The sequence below is a fragment of the Oncorhynchus mykiss genome, chromosome 8 (assembly GCF_057628025.1).
Source record: "Oncorhynchus mykiss isolate SJ-2025 chromosome 8, ASM5762802v1, whole genome shotgun sequence".
Lineage (NCBI taxonomy): Eukaryota > Metazoa > Chordata > Actinopteri > Salmoniformes > Salmonidae > Oncorhynchus > Oncorhynchus mykiss.
The window spans coordinates 22,664,146-22,685,126 of record NC_143029.1 but is presented as its reverse complement, the minus strand read 5'-3'; the positions used below and the strand labels follow the sequence as shown (position 1 = coordinate 22,685,126).

At 44.9% G+C, this 20,981-nt stretch overlaps 1 protein-coding gene across 3 annotated transcripts in view; it reads left to right on the top strand.

The window, feature by feature from the left end:
• The window catches only part of LOC110529611 (exostosin-1), a 280,429-nt gene that overhangs the window by 206,233 nt on the left and 53,215 nt on the right, over positions 1-20,981 (top strand). For all 3 annotated transcript variants that reach the window (XM_036985037.2, XM_036985039.2, XM_036985038.2), the window contains exon 3: positions 15,918-16,011. In XM_036985037.2, coding sequence (XP_036840932.1) covers positions 15,918-16,011 — 94 coding nt within the window. The remainder of the gene's footprint in view (positions 1-15,917; positions 16,012-20,981) is intronic.

Below are 20,981 nucleotides of genomic sequence, written 5' to 3'. Positions count from 1 at the left end.
CAACCAGCTAATTGTTAGAATCAGATGTGCTAGATTAGGGTTGGAGGTAGCTCTCCAAGCGCAGTGTTGGAAAGCCCTGCTGTAGATTGATATGATAGTGTAAGAATATGTCGAAGATAAATACACAACGCAGAGACAGATGAGAGAGAATCACTGGATAGAACCACAGGAGAGAATCACTGAGAGAGCATCACTGATGACTGGGGAGAATGACCATCTACCTCCTATTTTCCTCCCCCTGATTTGCTTTTGGGTTTTGTGTTATTGAAGATTAACAATGGTATATTGGTATTAGTATGAGTGTGTTTATCATATACAGTAAGGTTAAGGTTCAACCTCAATGTAAATATGCAGTTTGAAAATGCACTTACAGTACTGAATATGATCCTGTGTTGGCTTGCTAACCCTCCTATGGGTCCGTCTTGTAATGTATGGAGCAGATGGATTATATTGACGCCAGCTGATTGTTTCCATTGTGTTACAGCACCCCATCATGGCCCATCATTAATATTTCCAGTGGCTACCCATCGATTATTTGATTCATTTCTTCTGCATGTCTTCTCTCCCAGTAATCTCTTGGATTTATTCACCTGACATCTCCCAGTTTCCTCTGCACAGGAAAGGAGGTCGGCCTCAAATAATGATTAAATAATTAGATTAAAAAATGTGGGCTTTAAACAGGATTAGAGATGAGTAGAGCGAGAGCAATGAGGACAAGATGAGAGGGTCAAAGCAAATAAAGGAAGATATCCCTCGCACTTTTTTCCTTTTCTTCCTCTGTCTCTGAGCGTCTAATTCAGGTCCATATCAGATTTGTCATTTGAAATGGGAAAATGGGTACTGAGTAAAGACTAGCTCACAAAAGAAGTACTTCAGAAACAGTGGCGGTCGGTGCCGTTTAAGATTCTATTACAGCATATTGGATTACTGTCATTCATATTCCATTCACTCAGCTCAATGTAACATTGATAGGTTTAGGCTCCTACATGATACTAAACCATCATACTAGACCATCATGGGGTTGCTCCAACCTAGCCTAAAATGAAAGTTTATCATGTGCACAGGTCGAGAGATAAATTGGAGTAATCAAGGTGCCAGACAGTGACACATTCAATGCTGCTTTGCACACTCTTGCTGCATCTAGCTGATCTAGGGTGTAATCATTAGTCCAAAGGGAACATTTTGGAACTAAACGAGTTTCTATTGGACAAATTCAAATCAAATCAAGCTTTATTTATATTCCATTTCAGACATGGAATGTTCTTCACAGGGGAAAAAAACTAGGAAAAAATATACATATTTGAAATAGTTACTACACAACAAAAATAAGAGGATATAAACAAGAATGACAAACTGAACAACCAAAAAGCACCCTGAGGAGAAGCATAGCTAAAAATGTGTTTTAAGATCTCTTTTAAATGTGTTTCGGTCCCCCTCAGGTTCTCTGGCAGGCTATTCTAGAGTCTGGGAGCATAATAACTAAAGGCTGTTTCTTCATGCCTCTTGGTCCTAGGCTTTGGGATAGTTAAAAGGCCAGTGCCAGAGGACCTGAGGGACCTACTGGATATATAACTTAAAAGCATGTCTGACATGTATTGGGGTGCACAATCGTGGATTGATTTAAATAATATAATAATCTTAAAATGTATTCTAAAGCTCACAGGCAGCCATTAAAACTGGTGTAATGTGTGCTCTGTCTGGTCTTTGTCAGTACCCGTGCTGCAGCATTCTGTATGTTTTGCAGTTGACCAATGGCTTTCTTGGGTAGACCAGACAGGAGAGCATTACAGTGTCAAAGCTGCTTGTAATAAAAGCATGGATGAGTCTCTCTGTATCAGCCTGAGAGACAAACAGCAGCACCTTGGCAATGTTCCTCAGGTAGTAAAAAGCTATTTGCTAATGTGTGATTCTAAATTGGGTTCAGATTCTAAAATAACACCTAGGTTTTTACCTGGTCTTTTATCTTTATTGCCTATGAATTTAAATGTGCAGCCAGATTCTCTCTCTGTGCTTTGGCTCCAACAATAAGTACCTCGGTCTTGACATGATTTAGCTGGAAGAAGTTGTGAGCCATCCAAGCATTTAAATCACTAATACATTATAATCATTTATCCGTGGAGCTAAAATACTGTGGATCGTCTACGTAGCAGTGAAAATCAATGCTGTGCTTTCTGATAACGCTGCCAAGGGGTAACATACAGTGCATTCTGAAAGTATTCTGACTCCTTTACTTTTTACACATTTTGTTACGTTACAGCCTTATTCTAAAATGGATCAAAAATATGATTTTTCCTCGTCAATCTTGTAACGGTTTTCTAGGTGAGAAGGAGAGTCGGACCAAAATGCAGCATGTAGATTGCGATCCATGTTTTAATGAACAAACGTAAAACACGAATCAATGCAAACACTACAAAAATAAAGAACGTGATGAACGTAACGAAAACCTAAAACAGCCTATCTGGTGAAAAACACATAGACAGGAACAATCACCCACAAACACACAGTGAAACCCAGGCTACCTAAATATGGTTCCCAATCAGAGACAATGACGAACACCTGCCTCTGACTGAGAACCATATCAGGCTGAACATAGAAATAGACAAACAAGACATGAAACATAGAATGCCCACTCAGATCACACCCTGACCAATCAAAACATAGAAAATACAAAGTAAACTATGGTCAGGGCGTGACAGTACCCCCCCCCCCAAGGTGCGGACTCCGGCCGCAAAACCTGAACCTATAGGGGAGGGTCTGGGTGGGCATCTGTCCGCGGTGGCGGCTCTGGCGCTGGACGTGGACCCCACTCCATGACAGTTTTAATCCCCCTCCTAAACGTCCCTAAATAGGTTACCCACCACAATGATAACATGGGACAGAGGGACAGCTCGGGACAGAGGTAACTCGGGACAGATGGGTAGCTCAGCACTGAGAGGAAGCTCAGCACTGAGAAGAAGCTCAGCACTGAGAGGAAGCCCAGGCAGGTAGTAGAAACTACCAGAACCTGGCTGGCTGGCGGTTTCAGCAGATCCTGGTCGACTAGCAGATCTGGAAGAATCTGGTCGACTGGCGGATCTGGGAGAGTCTGGTCGACTGGCAGATCTGGAAGAGTCTGGTCGACTGGCAGATCTGGAAGAGTCTGGTCGACTGGCAGATCTGGAAGAGTCTGGTCGACTGGCAGATCTGGAAGAGTCTGGTCGACTGGCAGATCTGGAAGAGTCTGGACGACTGGCAGATCTGGAAGAGTCTGGTCGACTGGCAGATCTGGAAGAGTCTGGTCGACTGGCAGATCTGGAAGAGTCTGGTCGACTGACAGCTCTGGCTGCTCCGTGCTGACTGGCTGCTCCATGCTGACTGGCAGCTCTGGCTGCTCCATGCTGACTGGCTGCTCCATGCTGACTGGCAGCTCTGGCTGCTCCATGCTGACTGGCTGCTCTGGCTGCTCCATGCTGACTGGCTGCTCCGGCTGCTCCATGCTGACTGGCTGCTCCATGCTGACTGGCGGCCCTGGCTGCTCCATGCTGACTGGCGGCCCTGGCTGCTCCATGCTGACTGGCGGCCCTGGCTGCTCCATGCTGACTGGCGGCTCTGGCTGCTCCATGCTAACTGGCAGCTCTGGCGGCTCCTTGCAGACTGGCAGCTCTGGCGGCTCCTTGCAGACTGGCAGCTTTGGCGGCATCCTGCAGAAAGGCAGCTCTGGCGGCTCCTTGCAGACTGGCAGCTCCTTGCAGACTGGCAGCTCCTTGCAGACTGGCAGCTCCATGCAGACTGGCAGCTCCATACAGACTGGCAGCTCCATACAGACTGGCAGCTCCTTACAGACTGGCAGCTCCTTGCAAACTGGCAGCTCCTTGCAAACTGGCAGCTCCTTGCAAACTGGCAGCTCCTTGCAAACTGGCAGTTCCGAACAGGCGGGAGACTCCGGCAGTGCTGTAGAGGCGGAAAGCTCTGACAGCGCTAAACAGGCGGGAGACTCCGACAGCGCTGAAGAGGAGGGAGGCTCTGGCAGCGCTGGACAGGCGAGGCGCACTGTAGGCCTGATGCGTGGTGCTGGCACTGGTGGTACTGGGCCGAGGACACGCACAGGAAGCCTGGTGCGGGGAGCTGCTACCGGAGGGCTGGGGTGTGGAGGTGGTACTGGAAAAACCGGACCGTGCAGGTGCACTGGAGCTCTTGAGCACCGAGCCTGCCCAACCTTACCTGGTTGAATGCTCACGGTCGCCCTGCCAGTGCGGCGAGGTGGAATAGCCCGCACTGGGCTATGCAGGCGAACCGGAGACACCGAGCGCAAGGCTGGTGCCATGTAAGCCGGCCCAAGGAGACGCACTGGGGACCAGCTGCGTAGAGCCGGCTTCATGGCATTAGGCTCGACGCTCAATCTAGCCCGGCCGACACGCGGAGCTGGAATATACCGCACCGGGCTATGCACCCGCACTGGAGACACCGTGCGCACCACTGCATAACACGGTGCCTGTCCGGTCTCTCTAGCCCCCCGGTAAACACAGGGAGTCTGCCCAGGTCTCCTACCTGGCGTAGCCATACTCCCTGTTAGCCCCCCCCCAAGAAATTTTTGGGGCTGCCTCTCAGGCTTCCATCCGCTACGTCGTGCTGCCTCCTCATATCTGCGCCTCTCCGCTTTCGCCGCCTCCAGTTCTTCTTTGGGGCGGCGATATTCTCCTGGCTGAGCCCAGGGTCCTCTTCCTTCTAATTCGTCCTCCCATGTCCATACCTCCTCTTTGGGCTGCTCCTGTTGCCTCTTTGGGCGGCTACACTCCCCTGGTTTAGCCCAGGGTCCTCTCCCGTCGAGGATTTCCTCCCATGTCCAGAAATCCTTATTGCGCGTCTCCTCGCGCTGCTCCTGCCTGTTGACACGCTGCTTGGTCCTTTTGTGGTGGGTGATTCTGTAACGGTTTTCTAGGTGAGAAGGAGAGTCGGACCAAAATGCAGCATGTAGATTGCGATCCATGTTTTAATGAACAAACGTAAAACACGAATCAATGCAAACACTACAAAAATAAAGAACGTGATGAACGTAACGAAAACCTAAAACAGCCTATCTGGTGAAAAACACATAGACAGGAACAATCACCCACAAACACACAGTGAAACCCAGGCTACCTAAATATGGTTCCCAATCAGAGACAATGACGAACACCTGCCTCTGACTGAGAACCATATCAGGCTGAACATAGAAATAGACAAACAAGACATGAAACATAGAATGCCCACTCAGATCACACCCTGACCAATCAAAACATAGAAAATACAAAGTAAACTATGGTCAGGGCGTGACAAATCTACACACAATATCCCATAATGACAAAGCAAAAACATTTTCTGTTTTATTTGCAAATGTATTAAAACATTTAAAAACAGATACCTTTCTATGACCCTTTGCTATGAGACTCGAAATTGAGCTCGGGTGCATCCTGTTTCCAATGATCATCCTTGAGATGTTTCTACAACTTGAATGGAGTCCACCTGTGGAAAATGTATTTGATTAGACATGATTTGGAAAGGCACACCCCTGTCTATATAAGGTCCCACAGTTGACAGTGCTTGTCAGAGCAAAAACCAAGCCAAGGAATTGTCCGTAGCGCTCCAAGACAAGATTGGGTCGAGGCACAGATCTGGGGAAGAGTACCAAAAAATGTCTGCAGCATTGAAGGTCCCCGAGAACACATTCTCAAATGGAAGAAGTTTGGAACCACCAAAACTCTTCCTAGAGCTGGCCACCCAGCAAACCTGAGGAATCGAGGGACAAGGGCCTTGATCAGGGAGGTGACCAAGAACCCAGTGGTCACTGACAGCGCTCCAGAGTTCCTCTGTGGAGATGGGAGAACCTTCATGAAGGACAACTATCTTTGCAGCACTCCAACAATCAGGCCTGGTCTGATGAAACCAAGATTGAAGTCTTTGGCCTAAATGCCGAGTGTCACGTCTGGAGGAAACCTGGTACCATGTCTACGGTGAAGCATGGTGGTGGAGGCACAATGCTGTGGCGATGTTTTTCAGCAGCAGGGACTGAGAGACTAGTCAGGATAGAGGAAAAGATGAACGGAGCAAAGTACAGAGAGATCCTTGATGAAAACCTGCTCCAGAGTGCTCAGGACCTCAGACTGGGGTGAAAGTTCACCTTCCAACAGGGCAATGGCCATAGGCACACAGTCAAGACTACACAGGAGTGGCTTTGGGACAAGTCTCTGAATGTCCTTGCGTGGACTTATGTAAATGTGATATTTATTTAGCAAAAATTTCTAAAAACCTGTTTTTGCTTTGGCATTATGGGGTAGATTGATGTGGAGAATTAAAAAAATATATTTTAGAGTAAGGCTGTGGAAAGGGTCTGAATACTTTCCGAATGCACTGTATATAAACTGTACTGGACCCAAAATCAAACATTTTGGAAAGCCACATGTGATATGCAATTTCTCTGAGTTATGTTCACCAAGGGTGACAAACTCTCGACCGGTTAAATAGGTCCTAATCCAATTTAGAATTGGACCAGAGAGGCCAAACCACCTCTCCAGTCTCTCCAGAAGGACATCATGGCCAATAGTGTCGAATGCAGCACGAGTCCAAGAGAACACTTACCACATTTACCACTGTAACTAAGGCTGTCTCTGTGCTGTGGTGGGCACGAAAACCAGATAGGAATTTTTCTAAAATACAGTTGGCACATATAAAATAATTTAGCTGTTTGAAAACCAATTTCTCCAGAATTTTGCTTAATAATGGTATGCTGAAAATTTGCCGAAAATGGCTAAGAGCTGAAGGGGTTTCACCATAGCACTTTTTAGTGCAGTGGGGAAAGTGCCAGCCAGTTAGAAATTGCCTTGTTATATATGCCAAGTTGCTCTTTCAGAATGTCATAATGGACCTGTAACTTTGACTTTCTCCACTTCCGCTCTGCCTTTCTGCAATTTCTTTTTAATTGATTAGTTTCCTCACTCACTCCTCACTCTGTTTGGATGCAGCCTTTTTCAACTTTACTGGGGCTATGGAATCAATGGTGGTCCTTAATTTGATATTAAAGTTATCAACTAAATCATCACAAGAGGGAGGCAGAATAGGTGATGGGGTATTGTTTATACTCTAAATAAAACCAAGTAGGTCCATCCCCATTTTGTTCCATTGCTTTCTTTTAGGAAAGGTTTTACAAATGAATCGGCGGAATGAATACACCCCTGATCACCCGCACGCACACACAATACATTTTCACAAACAGCATCACTTTGCTTGTTCTATCGTTTATTCTCGCATCTACACATGCTCTTCCTCTCACATTTTCCCTTTGCTTGTGGACTTCAGTGCACAACACAACAGCTGTCTGTGATCAGGCGAAAAAACCTCTCCATGCCAAACCTTCGTACCATAACCGCTAACCCCTACACGGCCTACATTGTTGTCACCATATTAGCTAACGTCATATTCAACATAGCTACTAGAACTAGCGCGTTACTAAACCCATAATCCAATCCATCTGTACAGTGTACAGGAAGCTGTTTAGCAGTTACACTGGTGGGCCATGGTGGCAATAAATTAATAAAACCAAAAGCTTACCTTGACTTGAAAGAGTTGGTTTGTTGGATAGCCTTAGCCAGCTAGCTAACATAAATAGTATTCCTCTCTGTTTGAGTCAGATTGTTGAGTAGGCTAAATACAACTAAATATATCTCTCTCTCGCTCGCTAAGTGAAAGCAATACAGCTCTCTCTCTCTCTTCTCCTTAATTTATTTATGCACTTTAGCGCTAGCTAGCAGTAGCTTATGCTTTCAGTACTAGATTCATTCTCTGATCCTCTGACACCATGTCAGTTCATGCTGCAAGAGCTCTGATAGGTTGGAGGACGTCCTCCGGAAGTTGTCATAATTACTGTGTAAGTCTATGGAAAGGGGGTGGGACCCATGAGCCTCCTAGGTTTTAAATTGACATCAATATACCCAGAGGAGGATGGAGAATAGCTGTCCTGCGGCTACACCATGGTGCTTTCCTAGAGACCTTCAATGCAAAACAATGAATCAGATATTTGGTGACGTGAATATATTTAGTATACATTTTGCCAAAAAGTATCACTTTTTTAATGATTCACAATTTTTTTTCCACTGGTCCTCCCCTCCTCCGAGGAGCCTCCACTGTTCAGAAAGTGAAAAGAAATATGTAATGATGTTATCGTTGTGTTTACAGAAGCTACACAGGTTTGAGTGTACTAATTATCTAGATATTTGTTCTCAGCATTTTGTTATTTAAATAATGCAACATTACTTATATTGTAATATGCGGAATTAATGTCTTCAGAATTCTCCTCTCTCCTGATCTGAACTACCAAAGTGACACCAGTATGTTTGAGGATGAATGACTCTTCATAAAGATGGATGGCTGGTTTCTCTGGTTGACATTGGTGGGATTAATAGGGATGGGAGTGAGTACTTGAGTACTCGAATGGATGTAAAATCTCGATCTTTAATCAGACTCGAGATACACTTTTTTTTATACTGTAAAACTATTTGGTGGAATGTACTTTGTGGCTGCCCGAACATGCAAGTCAAATGTTGTCTATTTGTTCATTTGCATTTGCACAATAAAAAAAAAACAAGCCAAGCATCAGTTCTCCCTAAATACATTTTCCCCTCCGTGTCTTACTGACTCAATTGCGCTGTGACCACTCCCTCTATACACGCATACTCAGTGCGCTGCATAAAAGCTCCCATTAGACCTACAGAAATAAAGGCCTGTACATTTATAAATAATCTAAGTGATGGGATACACAAGCTACATACCTTGTCAAATGATGACAGTTTTTATCACAGAGCTTTTTATCACAGAGCTGTTTATCACAGAGCTTTTTATCACAGAATTTTTTATCACAGAGCTTTTTATCACAGAACTTTGCATACCTGGATTGTACTATATTTGCCTATTTTTTTTTTTATTCAAGCTCTGTCAAGTTAGTTGTTGTATTTTTTCTAGATAGCCATTTTCAAGTCTTGCCATAGATTTTCAAGGAGATTTAAGTCAAAACTGTAATTAGGCCACTCAGGAACATTCAGTGTCATCTTTGTTAGCAACTCCAGTGTAGAGTTGGCCTTGTGATTTAGGTTATTGTCCTGCTGAAAGATGAATTCATCGCCCAGTGTCTGTTGGAAAGCAGACTGAACCAAGTTTTCCTATAGGATTTTGCCTGTGCTTATTTTATCCTAAAAAACTCCCTCGTCCTTACCGGTACCCATAACATGATGGAGCCACCACCAAGCTTGAAAAATAATGTGGTTCTCTGTGATGTGCTTCTACACCTGCATTGCTTGCTGTTTGTGGTTTTAGGCTGGGTTTTCTGTACAGCACACTGAGATATCAGCTGATGTAAGAAGGGATATATAAATACATTTGATTTGATGATGTGTTGGATTTGCCCCAAACATTATGCTTTGTATTCAGGACAAAAAGTTTATTTGCTGTGCCTTGGAAAACCTCCCTGGTCTTTGTGGTTAAATCTGTGCTTGAAATTAATTACTCGATCGAGGGGCCTTACAGATAATTGTGTGTGTGTGTGTGGTACAGAGAGGGGGTAGTCATTAAAAAAATCATGTTAACTACTATTATTGAACACTGAATGAGTCCAAGCAATTTATTATGTGATTTGTTAAGCACATTTTTACTCCTGAACTTGACCAAGATATTTTAGCTTTTTATTTAATTTGTTTTAAAAGATCCACTTTGACATTATGGAGTATTGTGTATAGGAGGGAGGGAGAGAGAGAGAGAGAGATCTGCTAATATGTTCTCTATTCACACTGCACAGATTGTTAGTTTGGTTTCACAGACACTGCTGAAGTCAGATTTCGTAATTATTCAGTACAGTTTAAATACAAGTGTGATGCTTGTATCTTCGAAGTGTCTGCCACTAATTTATTTATTTACTGCTGCTGTCCCAGTGTAATTGGATTTAGCCATTTGCAGGGACTATCAACTTGACAGTGCTTATTGATCCCCCACTGGATTGTATTTGACATGTGAAGGTGACATGTGAAGAGCTCAAACTACAGTAAAGGTCGAAGCCTAATTTATTTAAACCATATAATCCCATAATTTGGGCCGGCACAATTACCATATACCCGTGTATGGGACGGTTAAGGATGAAGACCGTCATGAAAATAAAATAAGTGTAGAATGAACAGCAGACTGAAGACGTGACGCCCGGGCATTCATGCTGTTGAGTCAGTTTCTGCGGCAACATGGACTCAACAACGTGATGAAACTTAATTGGTCGTTGCTGGAAAAAGCAAGGTAGCAAACGAGCACACACAGAAAGTTTGCTGCTGCAAAGTGCAGCAGCAGCACTAATAGAAATAACATTTATAGAACTGGCTTGGAACCTCTAACCCTGGCAATTTGACTGGTAAACTCATGGGTACACTCACAATGGCTGCCTGGTATTGTGATGCACTAATTTTCATGGTAATGTTGGTTCAAATTATGTTAGCTGATGTGGCTCATGCAATGGAATGTTGAATCTACAAATCACAGCACATCTTTTTTTTTACCCCTTTTTCTCCCCAATTTTGTGGTGTCCAATTGTTGTAGTAGCTACGATCTTGTCTCATCGCTACAACTCCCGTACGGGCTCGGGAGAGACGAAAGTTGAAAGTCATGCGTCCTACACAACCCAACCTAGCCGCACTGCTTCTTAACACAGCGCGCATCCAACCCGGAAGCCAGCCGCACCAATGTGTCGGAGGAAACACCGTGCACCTGGCAACCTTGGTTAGCGCGCACTGCACCAGGCACGCCACAGGAGTCGCTGGTGTGCGATGAGACATCCCTACCGACCAAGCCCTCCCTAACCCGGACGACGCTAGGCCAATTGTGCGTCGCCCAACGGACCTCCCGGTCGCGGCCGGTTACGACAGATCCTGGGCGCGAACCCAGGGTCTCTGATGGCACAGCTGGTGCTGCAGTACAGCGCCCTTAACCACTGCGCCACCTGGGAGGCCATCACAGCACATCTTGATGGGTACACTTCCTGCTTTGCTGCTATGTGTACAGTCGCAATAGCTACCAGTCCACCCATTATGCCATGGTCAGTGCTATCCGGAATTCTTGGGACATCCCCACCCTAACCTTAAAGGGATACTTCAGGATTTTGGCAATGAGGCCCTTTATCTACTTCCCCAAAGTCAGATGAACTTGTGGATACCATTTTTGGGTGTGTTTGTAAATTCACTCGTGTGCTCAGAGTGCGCTCAGAGTGCGCTCTGGGTGTTTGTCCATTCATCAATTCAGAGCGTTCCGCTCTCTGAATATTCAGCGTGCATACTGGACACTCTGCTCACAACGGCAGTCAAGCACCCAAGCTAACTGACTATAGTTGGCTAGCTTGTTTGCTAATTCCAGACACATGAGAGATACACTCTGATAATTTTACTCGCACTAGCAGAGCTGGTTAGGCTGTTTTCATGTTATCCAGAGCGCTGGTGACTGTAACTGTGCTGCTGGCAGCAATTTAGTTATGTATTTTTAACGTTTATTGACCCTTACAAAGGATTGCAGTTTTGAAACTGAAGTAAAAGGGCAGTAACTGCAGTCGACTGTTGTATTTTGGACACTAAAATAACTGTAGGCTAGCCTTACTGTGTTGTGTGAGCATATGGCCTCTGGCAACAGGTCTAAACCTTTATGGCACACAGGTGTGGACTAGCCAGGTAATTAAAGGGTCAGTACAGGCCAGCAGGGTTCAAGCCCCTCTCCATCGTGTCTGCCTCGATCGCTTGATTCTTATTTATAATGCATATCCTGAAGACTAAACACTACCATATTTGTTTGACAGCGGTGTTATTAGTCATTGTTTTGAAATGTCGGGACATTTTAGATTATCACTATTCATATCGTCTATCTCTCAACCTGTGGCTGTAGCTTTCAGTTGAGTTGAAAGCTGTCTGATCATTTGAACTATAGCATGAGTCCCCCTAAATGGCAATGGATGAACTGAATGAGTGGCTGTGTGTGCACAGTTTTATGGTATGTTGAATCATGTTACCATGACTAATCATATTTTGTATTTAGTAAAGAGTATGCATTGGATTCTTGAACATAAGTGTTTTAGCTCAGTGGTCAGTTTATTAGGTACACCCATCTAGTACCGGGTCGGACCCCCCTGTGCCTACAGAACAGCCTGAATTCTCTAGGGCATGGAAACGTTGCTCAATTTGTATGTGCCAGGAAAACATTCCCCACACCAGTACATCACCGCCACCAGCCTGTACTGTTGACACCAGGCAGGATGAGGCCATGGACTTACGCCAAATCCTGACTCTGCCATCAGCATGATGCCCCAGGAACCGGGATACATTGGACCAGGCAACGTTTTTCCACTCTTCAATTGTCCAGTGTTGGCGATCGCGTGCCCACTGGAACCGCTTCTTCTTGTTTTCAGCTGATAGGAGTGGAACGTCTGCTGCAATAACCCATCTGTGACAAGGACTGACGAGTTGTGCATTTTAAAGATGCCGTTCTGCACACCACTGTTGTACTCTGCCATTATTTACCTGTTTGTGGCCTGCCTGATTCTTGCCATTCTCCTTCGACCTCTCGTCAACAAGTTGTTTCGCCCACAGGACTGGCGCTGGCTGGATGATTTTGGTTGGTCACACCATTCTCGGTAAACCCTAGAAGATCATACCATGTTTAAAGTCGCTTAGATAACCTGTCTGCCTGCTTTATATAGCAAGCCAAGGCCACGTGACTCGCTGTCTGTAGGAGCGAACTATTTTCGTGAACGGGGTGGTGTATCTAATAAACTAGCCACTGAGTGTATGATAACCTTGCTGGCATGGCATTCAAACATCACAGTGCTGAGCACACGCCATGATCGACTGGAGTCCACCTTTTGAGATAGACTGTTGTTTTGTAATTGTCTGAGCTGAAGAATAATACGGCAGGATAACACGCTGCATGTTCTTTATGATTGAACCTCAACATTCTTGCCACATTACTGTATCCATTCTCTATATTGGCTGCTGTGGTTGACCTTGTGATCCAGTGTGAGGTGTCATAAAATGGTACCTTTTCAGTACACACACTGGTGGTTGGTCCCGAGGCTGTGGAGGCAGTTGATCCCCAGACAGATTAGGCTGTAATCAGAAGTCTCTGTGGGCCAGGGCTCAAGCAGCACATCTGGGCTCTCCTCTCCTCAGGGTGTTTGAAGGATGGCTGGAGACAGAGACAGGGTTTCTAACAAAACATCACTGTGAGAGGGAGAAAACAGTCATTGATGTCATATACAGTTGGAAGTCGGAGGTTTACCTACACCTTAGCCAAATACATTTAAACTCAATTCCTGACATTTAATCCTAGTAAAAATTCCCTGTCTTAGGTCAGTTAGGAGCACCACTTTATTTTAAGAATGTGAAATGTCAGAATAATAGTAGAGAGAGAATTTTATTTCAGCTTTTATTTCTTTCATCACATTCCCAGTGGGTCAGAAGTTTACATACACTCAATTCGATTTTGGTATCATTGCCTTTAAATTGTTTAACTTGGGTCAAACGTTTCGGGTAGCCTTCCACAAGCTTCCCACAATAAGTTGGGTGAATTTTATTCCTCCTGACAGAGCTGGTGGAACTGAGTCAGGTTTTGTAGGCCTCCTTGCTCGCACATGCTTTTTCAGTTATGCCCACAAATGTTCTATAGGATTGAGGTCAGGGCTTTGTGATGGCCACTCCAAAACCTTGACTTTGTTGTCCTTAAGCCATTTTTCTTAACTTTGAAAGTATGCTTGGGGTCATTGTCCATTTGGAAGATCCATTTGCGACCAAGCTTTAACTTCCTGACTCATGTCTTGAGATGTTGCTTCAATATATCCACATAATTTTCCTCCCTCGTAATGCCATTTATTTTGTGAAGTGCACCAGTCCCTCCTGCAGCAAAGCACCCCCACAACATGATGCTGCCACCCCCGTGCTTCACGGTTGGTATGGTCATTTTGGCCAAACAGTTCTATTTTTGTTTCATCAGACCAGAGGACATTTCTCTAAATAGTACAATCTATGTCCCCATGTGCAGTGGCAAACTGTAGTCTGGCTTTTTTATAGCGGTTTTGGAGCAGTGGTTTCTTCCTTGCTGAGCGGTCTTTCAGGTTATGTCAATATAGGACTTTACTGTGGATATAGATACTTTTGTACGTGTTTCCGCCAGCATCTTCACAAGGTCCTTTGCTGTTGTTCTGGGATTGATATGCACTTTTCGCACCAAAGTACGTTCATCTCTAGGAGACAGAACGCGTATCCTTCCTGAGCGGTATGACGGCTGCGTGGTCCCATGGTGTTTATACTTGCGTACAATTGTTTGTACAGATGAACTGGTCTCTTCAGATGTTTGGAAATTGCTCCCAAGGATGAACAAACTTGTGGAGGTCTACAATTTTTTTTCTGAGGTCTTGGCAGATTTCTTTTGATTTCCCCATGATGTCAAGCAAAGAAGCACTGAGTTTGGCCTTGAAATACATCCACAGGTACACCTCCAATTGACTCAAATTAGCCTATCAGAAGCTTCTAAAGCCACGACATCCAAGGCACAGTCAACTTAGTTTATGTAAACTTCTGACCCACTGGATTTGTGACACAGTGAGTTTTAAGTGAAATAATCTGTAAACAAATGTTTGAAAAATTACTTGTCATACACAATGCAGATGTCCTAACCGACATGCCAAAACTATAGTTTGTTAACAAGAAATTTGTGGAGCGGTTGAAAAACTAGTTTTAATGATTCCAACGTAAGTGTATGTAAACTTCCGACTTCAACTGTACATACAGTTCTGTAAGATACTGCTATGTTTATATATGACAATTGCATTTCGTCACACTGGATGGAACATATTCGTTTATAGTCTCATTACCAAAATAATCAAACACAGCCATGATTAGGTTAGCCAGTTGATCACAAATTTGGGAGACAGCCTGGTCTCTGAGAGTTGTCCATCTTGAAAATGCCCCTGTCTTGTTTAACAACAAAGAAAGTGTTATGTATGTTTCCATTCAAATGCCATAAATCATCCTTAGCCTCTCTTAAGAATTCGCTGCCTGATATTTTTCATACGATATGGGTTATGAGGATCATAGACAGCATTGGTTATAGATTGCGGGGCTTCATAGGCAGTGACAGGCTGGTGTGTTTGGTGATTGATTTATGTAGCTTAAAAGCTCTCCTGTTATTTCATATGATTTACTGTCAGATAAAACAGCTGCTCCTCATCCTTATTGGATGGGCCTTGGGATGAGACGCCGATTTGGAACAGGGCCATAAATTACCCCTCTCTCTATTGGCCTGCAGTGAGGGGAGAGTACAAGGGTTGTGCTGCCTGCTATAGGGATGGGATGAGGAATCCCGGGCTTGTATCACTGGGAAAGACAGAGGTGCTTTTGGAGATCAATCTCAAAAAGTCTCCCTTTGTAATACACTCGTTGTGTAACATTGATCATACTCTAGGCCAGAGTGTAGAGGACCTTGTTCTAGTCTAAAAGCTTTCTTTGTGTATAATGACATTCTTGAAACATGACAAGTGCTTTGAAGTTTGTCTAATTTCTCTGAAGAATGTGAAGGAGTTGGAGAATGTGTTTCTCATGTTCCCACATCTATTTCACCAACTAAAATAGGTATTTGTTTGAGCTTATGTCTTTGTTTGTGATTGAGTGAGACAATTGACACAAGTTTTAATGCTGTAATTGTTGTTTGCATGTGTTTAATCTAAGGACACATTTATTTTAAACTACCCCTCTGTCAGCTCATAGCCATACTCTCTTTCTTCTATTCTTTTCCTCTCTGCTCTCTCATTTTTGTCAATTGGACCTCAAAGTCCATCTTGACATTTTAGCGTGCCTGATGTCTCAATGAGTCTGACAAAGTCGATTTCTGTCTGTCTCCAGGTTCGACTACCAGGAGCTGCTTCATAACTCCAGCTTCTGCCTGGTGCCCCGCGGTCGCAGGCTGGGCTCCTTTCGCTTTCTCGAGGCCCTCCAGGTATGTGGTTTGAAGTTTCCCCAACAAAAAACATGTCTCTCCAAGGCTCCTTGCGTCTCCAAGTGGTTCCCTTGGAAACGGGGGCTAGTCGTCGGCATGGCAGCCAGGGTTGGAGCCTGTGAGTTGTGCAGGCCCTGCAGTCTGCCAGGCCTGATGCTTGGGTTATTGGTATTGACAACCTGTCATCTTTTCAGAAACAGCTGCAGAAGAGTTCTGTACTATAGATACAGAAGATACCTATTTTTATCTCAACACCTCCCACTTTCATTAACACCTGATCTCCTCCTCTCAGGCATGTTTATTTGGACTGACAGTAGCGTCCCACTGAGCCTCTATAGAAGTATCTTAGAATTGTTTATTACTTGGAACTATCCCATTGTAGATGTACATCTGTCTCAATATCGACAGAGGAAGTTATTATGGACATTCTGAATCAATGTAGTGTGGTATCACATCCAGATACACTGAGGCCTGCATGGCTAAAAGTGAAGAATGTTTACCTTTATTTAACTAGGCAAGTCAGTTAAGAACAAATTCTTATTTTCAATGACGAACAGTGGGTTAACTGCCTGTTCAGGGGCAGAACGACAGATTTGTACCTTTGCTCGGGGGTTTGAACTTACAACCTTCCAGTTAGTCGAACGCTCTAACCACTAGGCTACCCTGCCGCCCCGAATGAAGGAAGTAGCCTAGTCATTTCTACCCCACTCTGTACAAATCAAATCAATCAATCAAATGTATTTATAAAGCCCTTCTTACATCAGCTGATGTCACAAAGTGCTGTACAGAAACCCAGCCTAAAACCCCAACAGCAAGCAATACAGGTGTAGAAGCACAGGGGCTAGGAAAAACTCCCTAGAATGGCCAAAACCTAGGAAGAAACCTAGAGAGGAACCAGGCTATGAAGGGTGGCCAGTCCTCTTCTGGTTGTGCCAGGTGGAGATTATAACATAACTTGACCAAGATGTTCAAATGTTCATAGATGACCAGCAGGGTCAAATAGTAATAATCACAGTGGTTGTCGAGGGTGCAACAGGTCAGCACCACAGGAGTAAATATCATTTGGCTTTTCATAGCTGATCATTCAGAGTATTTCTACTGCTCCTACTGTCTCTAGAGAGCTGAAAACAGCAGGTCTGGGACAGGTAGCATGTCCGATGAACAGGTCAGGGTTCCATAGCCACAGGTAGAACAGTTGAAACTGGAGCAGCAGCACGGCCAGGTGGACTGGGGACCGCAAGGAGTCATCAGGCCAGGGAGTCCTGAGGCATGGTCCTAGGGCTCAGGTCCTATGAGTGAGTGAGTGAGTGAGTGAGTGAGTGAGTGAGTGAGTGAGTGAGTGAGTGAGTGAGTGAGTGAGTGAGTGAGTGAGAGAGTGAGAGAAAGAAAGAAAGAAAGAAAGAAAGAAAGAAAGAAAGAAAGAAAGAAAGAATTAGAGAGAGCATACTTAAATTCACACAGGACACCGGATAAGACAGGAGAAATACTCCAGATATAACAGGCTGACTCTAGCCCTCCAACACATAAACAACTGCAGCATAAATACTGGAAGCTGAGACAAGAGGGGTCGGAAGACAGTCTGACGATACCCCTGGAAAGGGCCAAACAGCAGGATATAACCCCACCCACTTTTCCAAAGCACAGCCCCCACACCACTAGAGGGATATCTTCAGCCACCATCTTACCATCCTGAGACAAGGCCGAGTAAAGCCCACAAAGATCTCTGCCACGGCACATCCCAAGGGGGGACCCAGACAGGAAGATCACGTCAGTGACTCAACCCACTCAAGTGATGCACCCCTCCTAGGGACGGCATGGAAGAGCACCAGTAAACCAGTGACTTAACCCCGGTAGTAGGGTTAGAGGCAGAGAATCCCAGTAGAGAGAGGGGAACGGGCAAGGCAGAGACAGCAAGGGCGGTTCTTTGCTCCAGTGCTGTGTTAAGAAGCAGTGCGGCTTGGTTGGGTTGTGTATCGGAGGACGCATGACTTTCAACCTTCGTCTCTCCCGAGCCCGTACGGGAGTTGTAGCGATGAGACAAGATAGTAGCTACTACAACAATTGGATACCACAAAATTGGGGAGAAAAATGGGTCAAATTCAAAAAAAAAAAAAAAAAAACAAAAAAAAAAGATAAATGAATGAGTGATGGTACAGAGCAGCATAGGCAAGATACAGTAGATGGTATTGAGTACAGTATGTACAAATGAGATGAGTATCTAAACAAAGTGGCATAGTTAAAGTGGCTAGTGATACATGTATTACATAAAGATGCAGTAGATGATATAGAGTACAGTATATACATATGAGATGAATAATGTAGGGTATGTAAACATTATATTAGGTAGCATTGTTTAAAGTGGCTAGTGATATATTTTACATCATTTCCCATCAATTCCCATTATTAAAGTGGCTGGAGTTGAGTCAGTGTGTTGGCAGCAGCCACTCAATGTTAGTGGTGGCTGTTTAACAGTCTGATGGCATTTGAGATAGAAGCTGTTTTTCAGTCTCTCGGTCCCAGCTTTGATGCACCTGTACTGACCTCGCCATCTGGATGATAGCGGGGTGAACAGGCAGTGGCTCGGGTGGTTGTTGTCCTTGATGATCTTTATGGCCTTCCTGTGACATCGGGTGGTGTAGGTGTCCTGGAGGGCAGGTAGTTTGCCCCCGGTGATGCGTTGTGCAGACCTCACTACCCTCTGGAGAGCCTTACGGTTGTGGGCGGAGCAGTTGCCGGGCGGTGATACAGCCCGACAGGATGCTCTCGATTGTGCATCTGTAGAAGTTTGTGAGTGCTTTTGGTGACAAGCCGAATTTCTTCAGCCTCCTGAGGTTGAAGAGGCGCTGCTGCGCCTTCTTCACGATGCTGTCTGTGTGGGTGGACCAATTCAGTTTGTCTGTGATGTGTACGCAGAGGAACTTAAAACTTACTACCCTCTCCACTACTGTTCCATCGATGTGGATAGGGGGGTGTTCCCTCTGCTGTTTCCTGAAGTCCACAATCATCTCCTTAGTTTTGTTGACGTTGAGTGTGAGGTTATTTTCCTGACACCACACTCCGAGGGCCCTCACCTCCTCCCTGTAGGCCGTCTCGTCGTTGTTGGTAATCAAGCCTACCACTGTTGTGTCGTCCGCAAACTTGATGATTGAGTTGGAGGCATGCGTGGCCACGCAGTCGTGGGTGAACAGGGAGTACAGGAGAGGGCTCAGAACGCACCCTTGTGGGGCCCCAGTGTTGAGGATCAGCGGGGTGGAAATGTTGTTGCCTACCCTCACCACCTGGGGACGGCCCGTCAGGAAGTCCAGTACCCAGTTGCACAGGGCGGGGTCGAGACCCATGGTCTATGGTGTTAAATGCCGAGCTGTAGTCGATGAACAGCATTCTCACATAGGTATTCCTCTTGTCCAGATGGGTTAGGGCAGTGTGCAGTGTGGTTGAGATTGCATCGTCTGTGGACCTATTTGGGCGGTAAGCAAATTGGAGTGGGTCTAGGGTGTCAGGTAGGGTGGAGGTGATATGGTATGGTAAACAGTTTATGATTGCTGGATGATTCGTTTTAAGTCTAATACTGCGGGTAATGAAGTCGCCAAAGACTAGGGTTTTCAATTTGTCATAGCTAATGGTGGGAGGCTTCGGCGTCTCAGAACCCATAACGGGAGGAGTAGAGACCAGAAAAGGCTCGGCCTCTGACTCCGACTCGCTGCTTAATGGGGAGAACCGGTTGAAAGTTTCTGTCGGCTGAATGACACCGGTTGAGCATTCCTACAGCATTTCCTTCCAGAAGCCATGAGAAGGTTGTCCGGCTGCGAGGACTGTGCGGGGGGGATTTATACTACTATCTGCACTTACTGGTGGCACAGACGCTGTTTCATCCTTTCCTACACTGAAATTACCATTGCCTAACGATTGCGTCTGAAGCTGGGCTTGCAGCACAGCTACCCTCGCCGTAAGGTAATCGTTCTCCTGTATATTATGAGTACTGCTATTGCAATTAGAAGGCATCATGTTAATGTTACTACTTAGCTTGGTGGCTGGTGGAGGTCCAAATGAACCACATCCAGATAAAGTGTCTAGAGTGAAAAAATTGAATGAAAAAAGTTGAGCGAGGGAACAACTAAAAATATAAACGTAATTAAAAAGTAAAAACCGTAAAGTTGGCAGGTAGCAAAGTAAGGTTAGCAACAAAACGCACAGCAGCAAGTAAACAAGTCTATAAGTTGTCAAATCAAACTTTATTTGTCACATGCGCAAGTCTAGACCTTACTGTGAAATGCTTACTTACAAACCCTTAACTCTTCTTGAACTGCACTGTTGGTTCAGAAAATATTTACCAAATAAACGAAAGTAAAAAATATATATAAATAATAAAAAGTAACACGATAACGAGGGTATATACACGGGGTACCGGTACCGAGTCAGTGTGCGGGTGTACTGGTTAGTTGAGGTAATTTGTACATGTAGGTAGGGGTGAAGTGACTATGCATAGATAATAAACAGCAAGTAGCAGCAATGTACAAAACAAATGGAGGGGGGTCAATGTAATAGTCCGGTGGCCATTTGATTAATTGTTCAGCAGTCTTATGGCTTGGGGTAGAAGCTGTTAAGGAGCGTTTTGATCCTAGACTTGGCGCTCTGGTACCACTTGCCGTGCGGTAATAGAGAAAACAGTATTTCACTTGGGTGACTGGAGTCTCTGACAATGTTATATGCTTTCCTCTGACACTGTCTATTATATAGGTCCTGGATAGCAGGAAGCTTGGCCCCAGTTAAGTACTGGGCCGTACGCACTACCCTCCGTAGCGCCTTATGGTCAGATGCCGAGCAGTTGCCATACCAGGTGGTGATACAACTGGTCAGGATGCTCTGAATGGTGCAGTTGTAGAACTTTTTGAGGATCTCAGGACCCATGCAAAATCTTTTCAGTCTCCTGAGGGGGAAAATGTTTTGTTGTGCCCTCTTCACGACTGTCT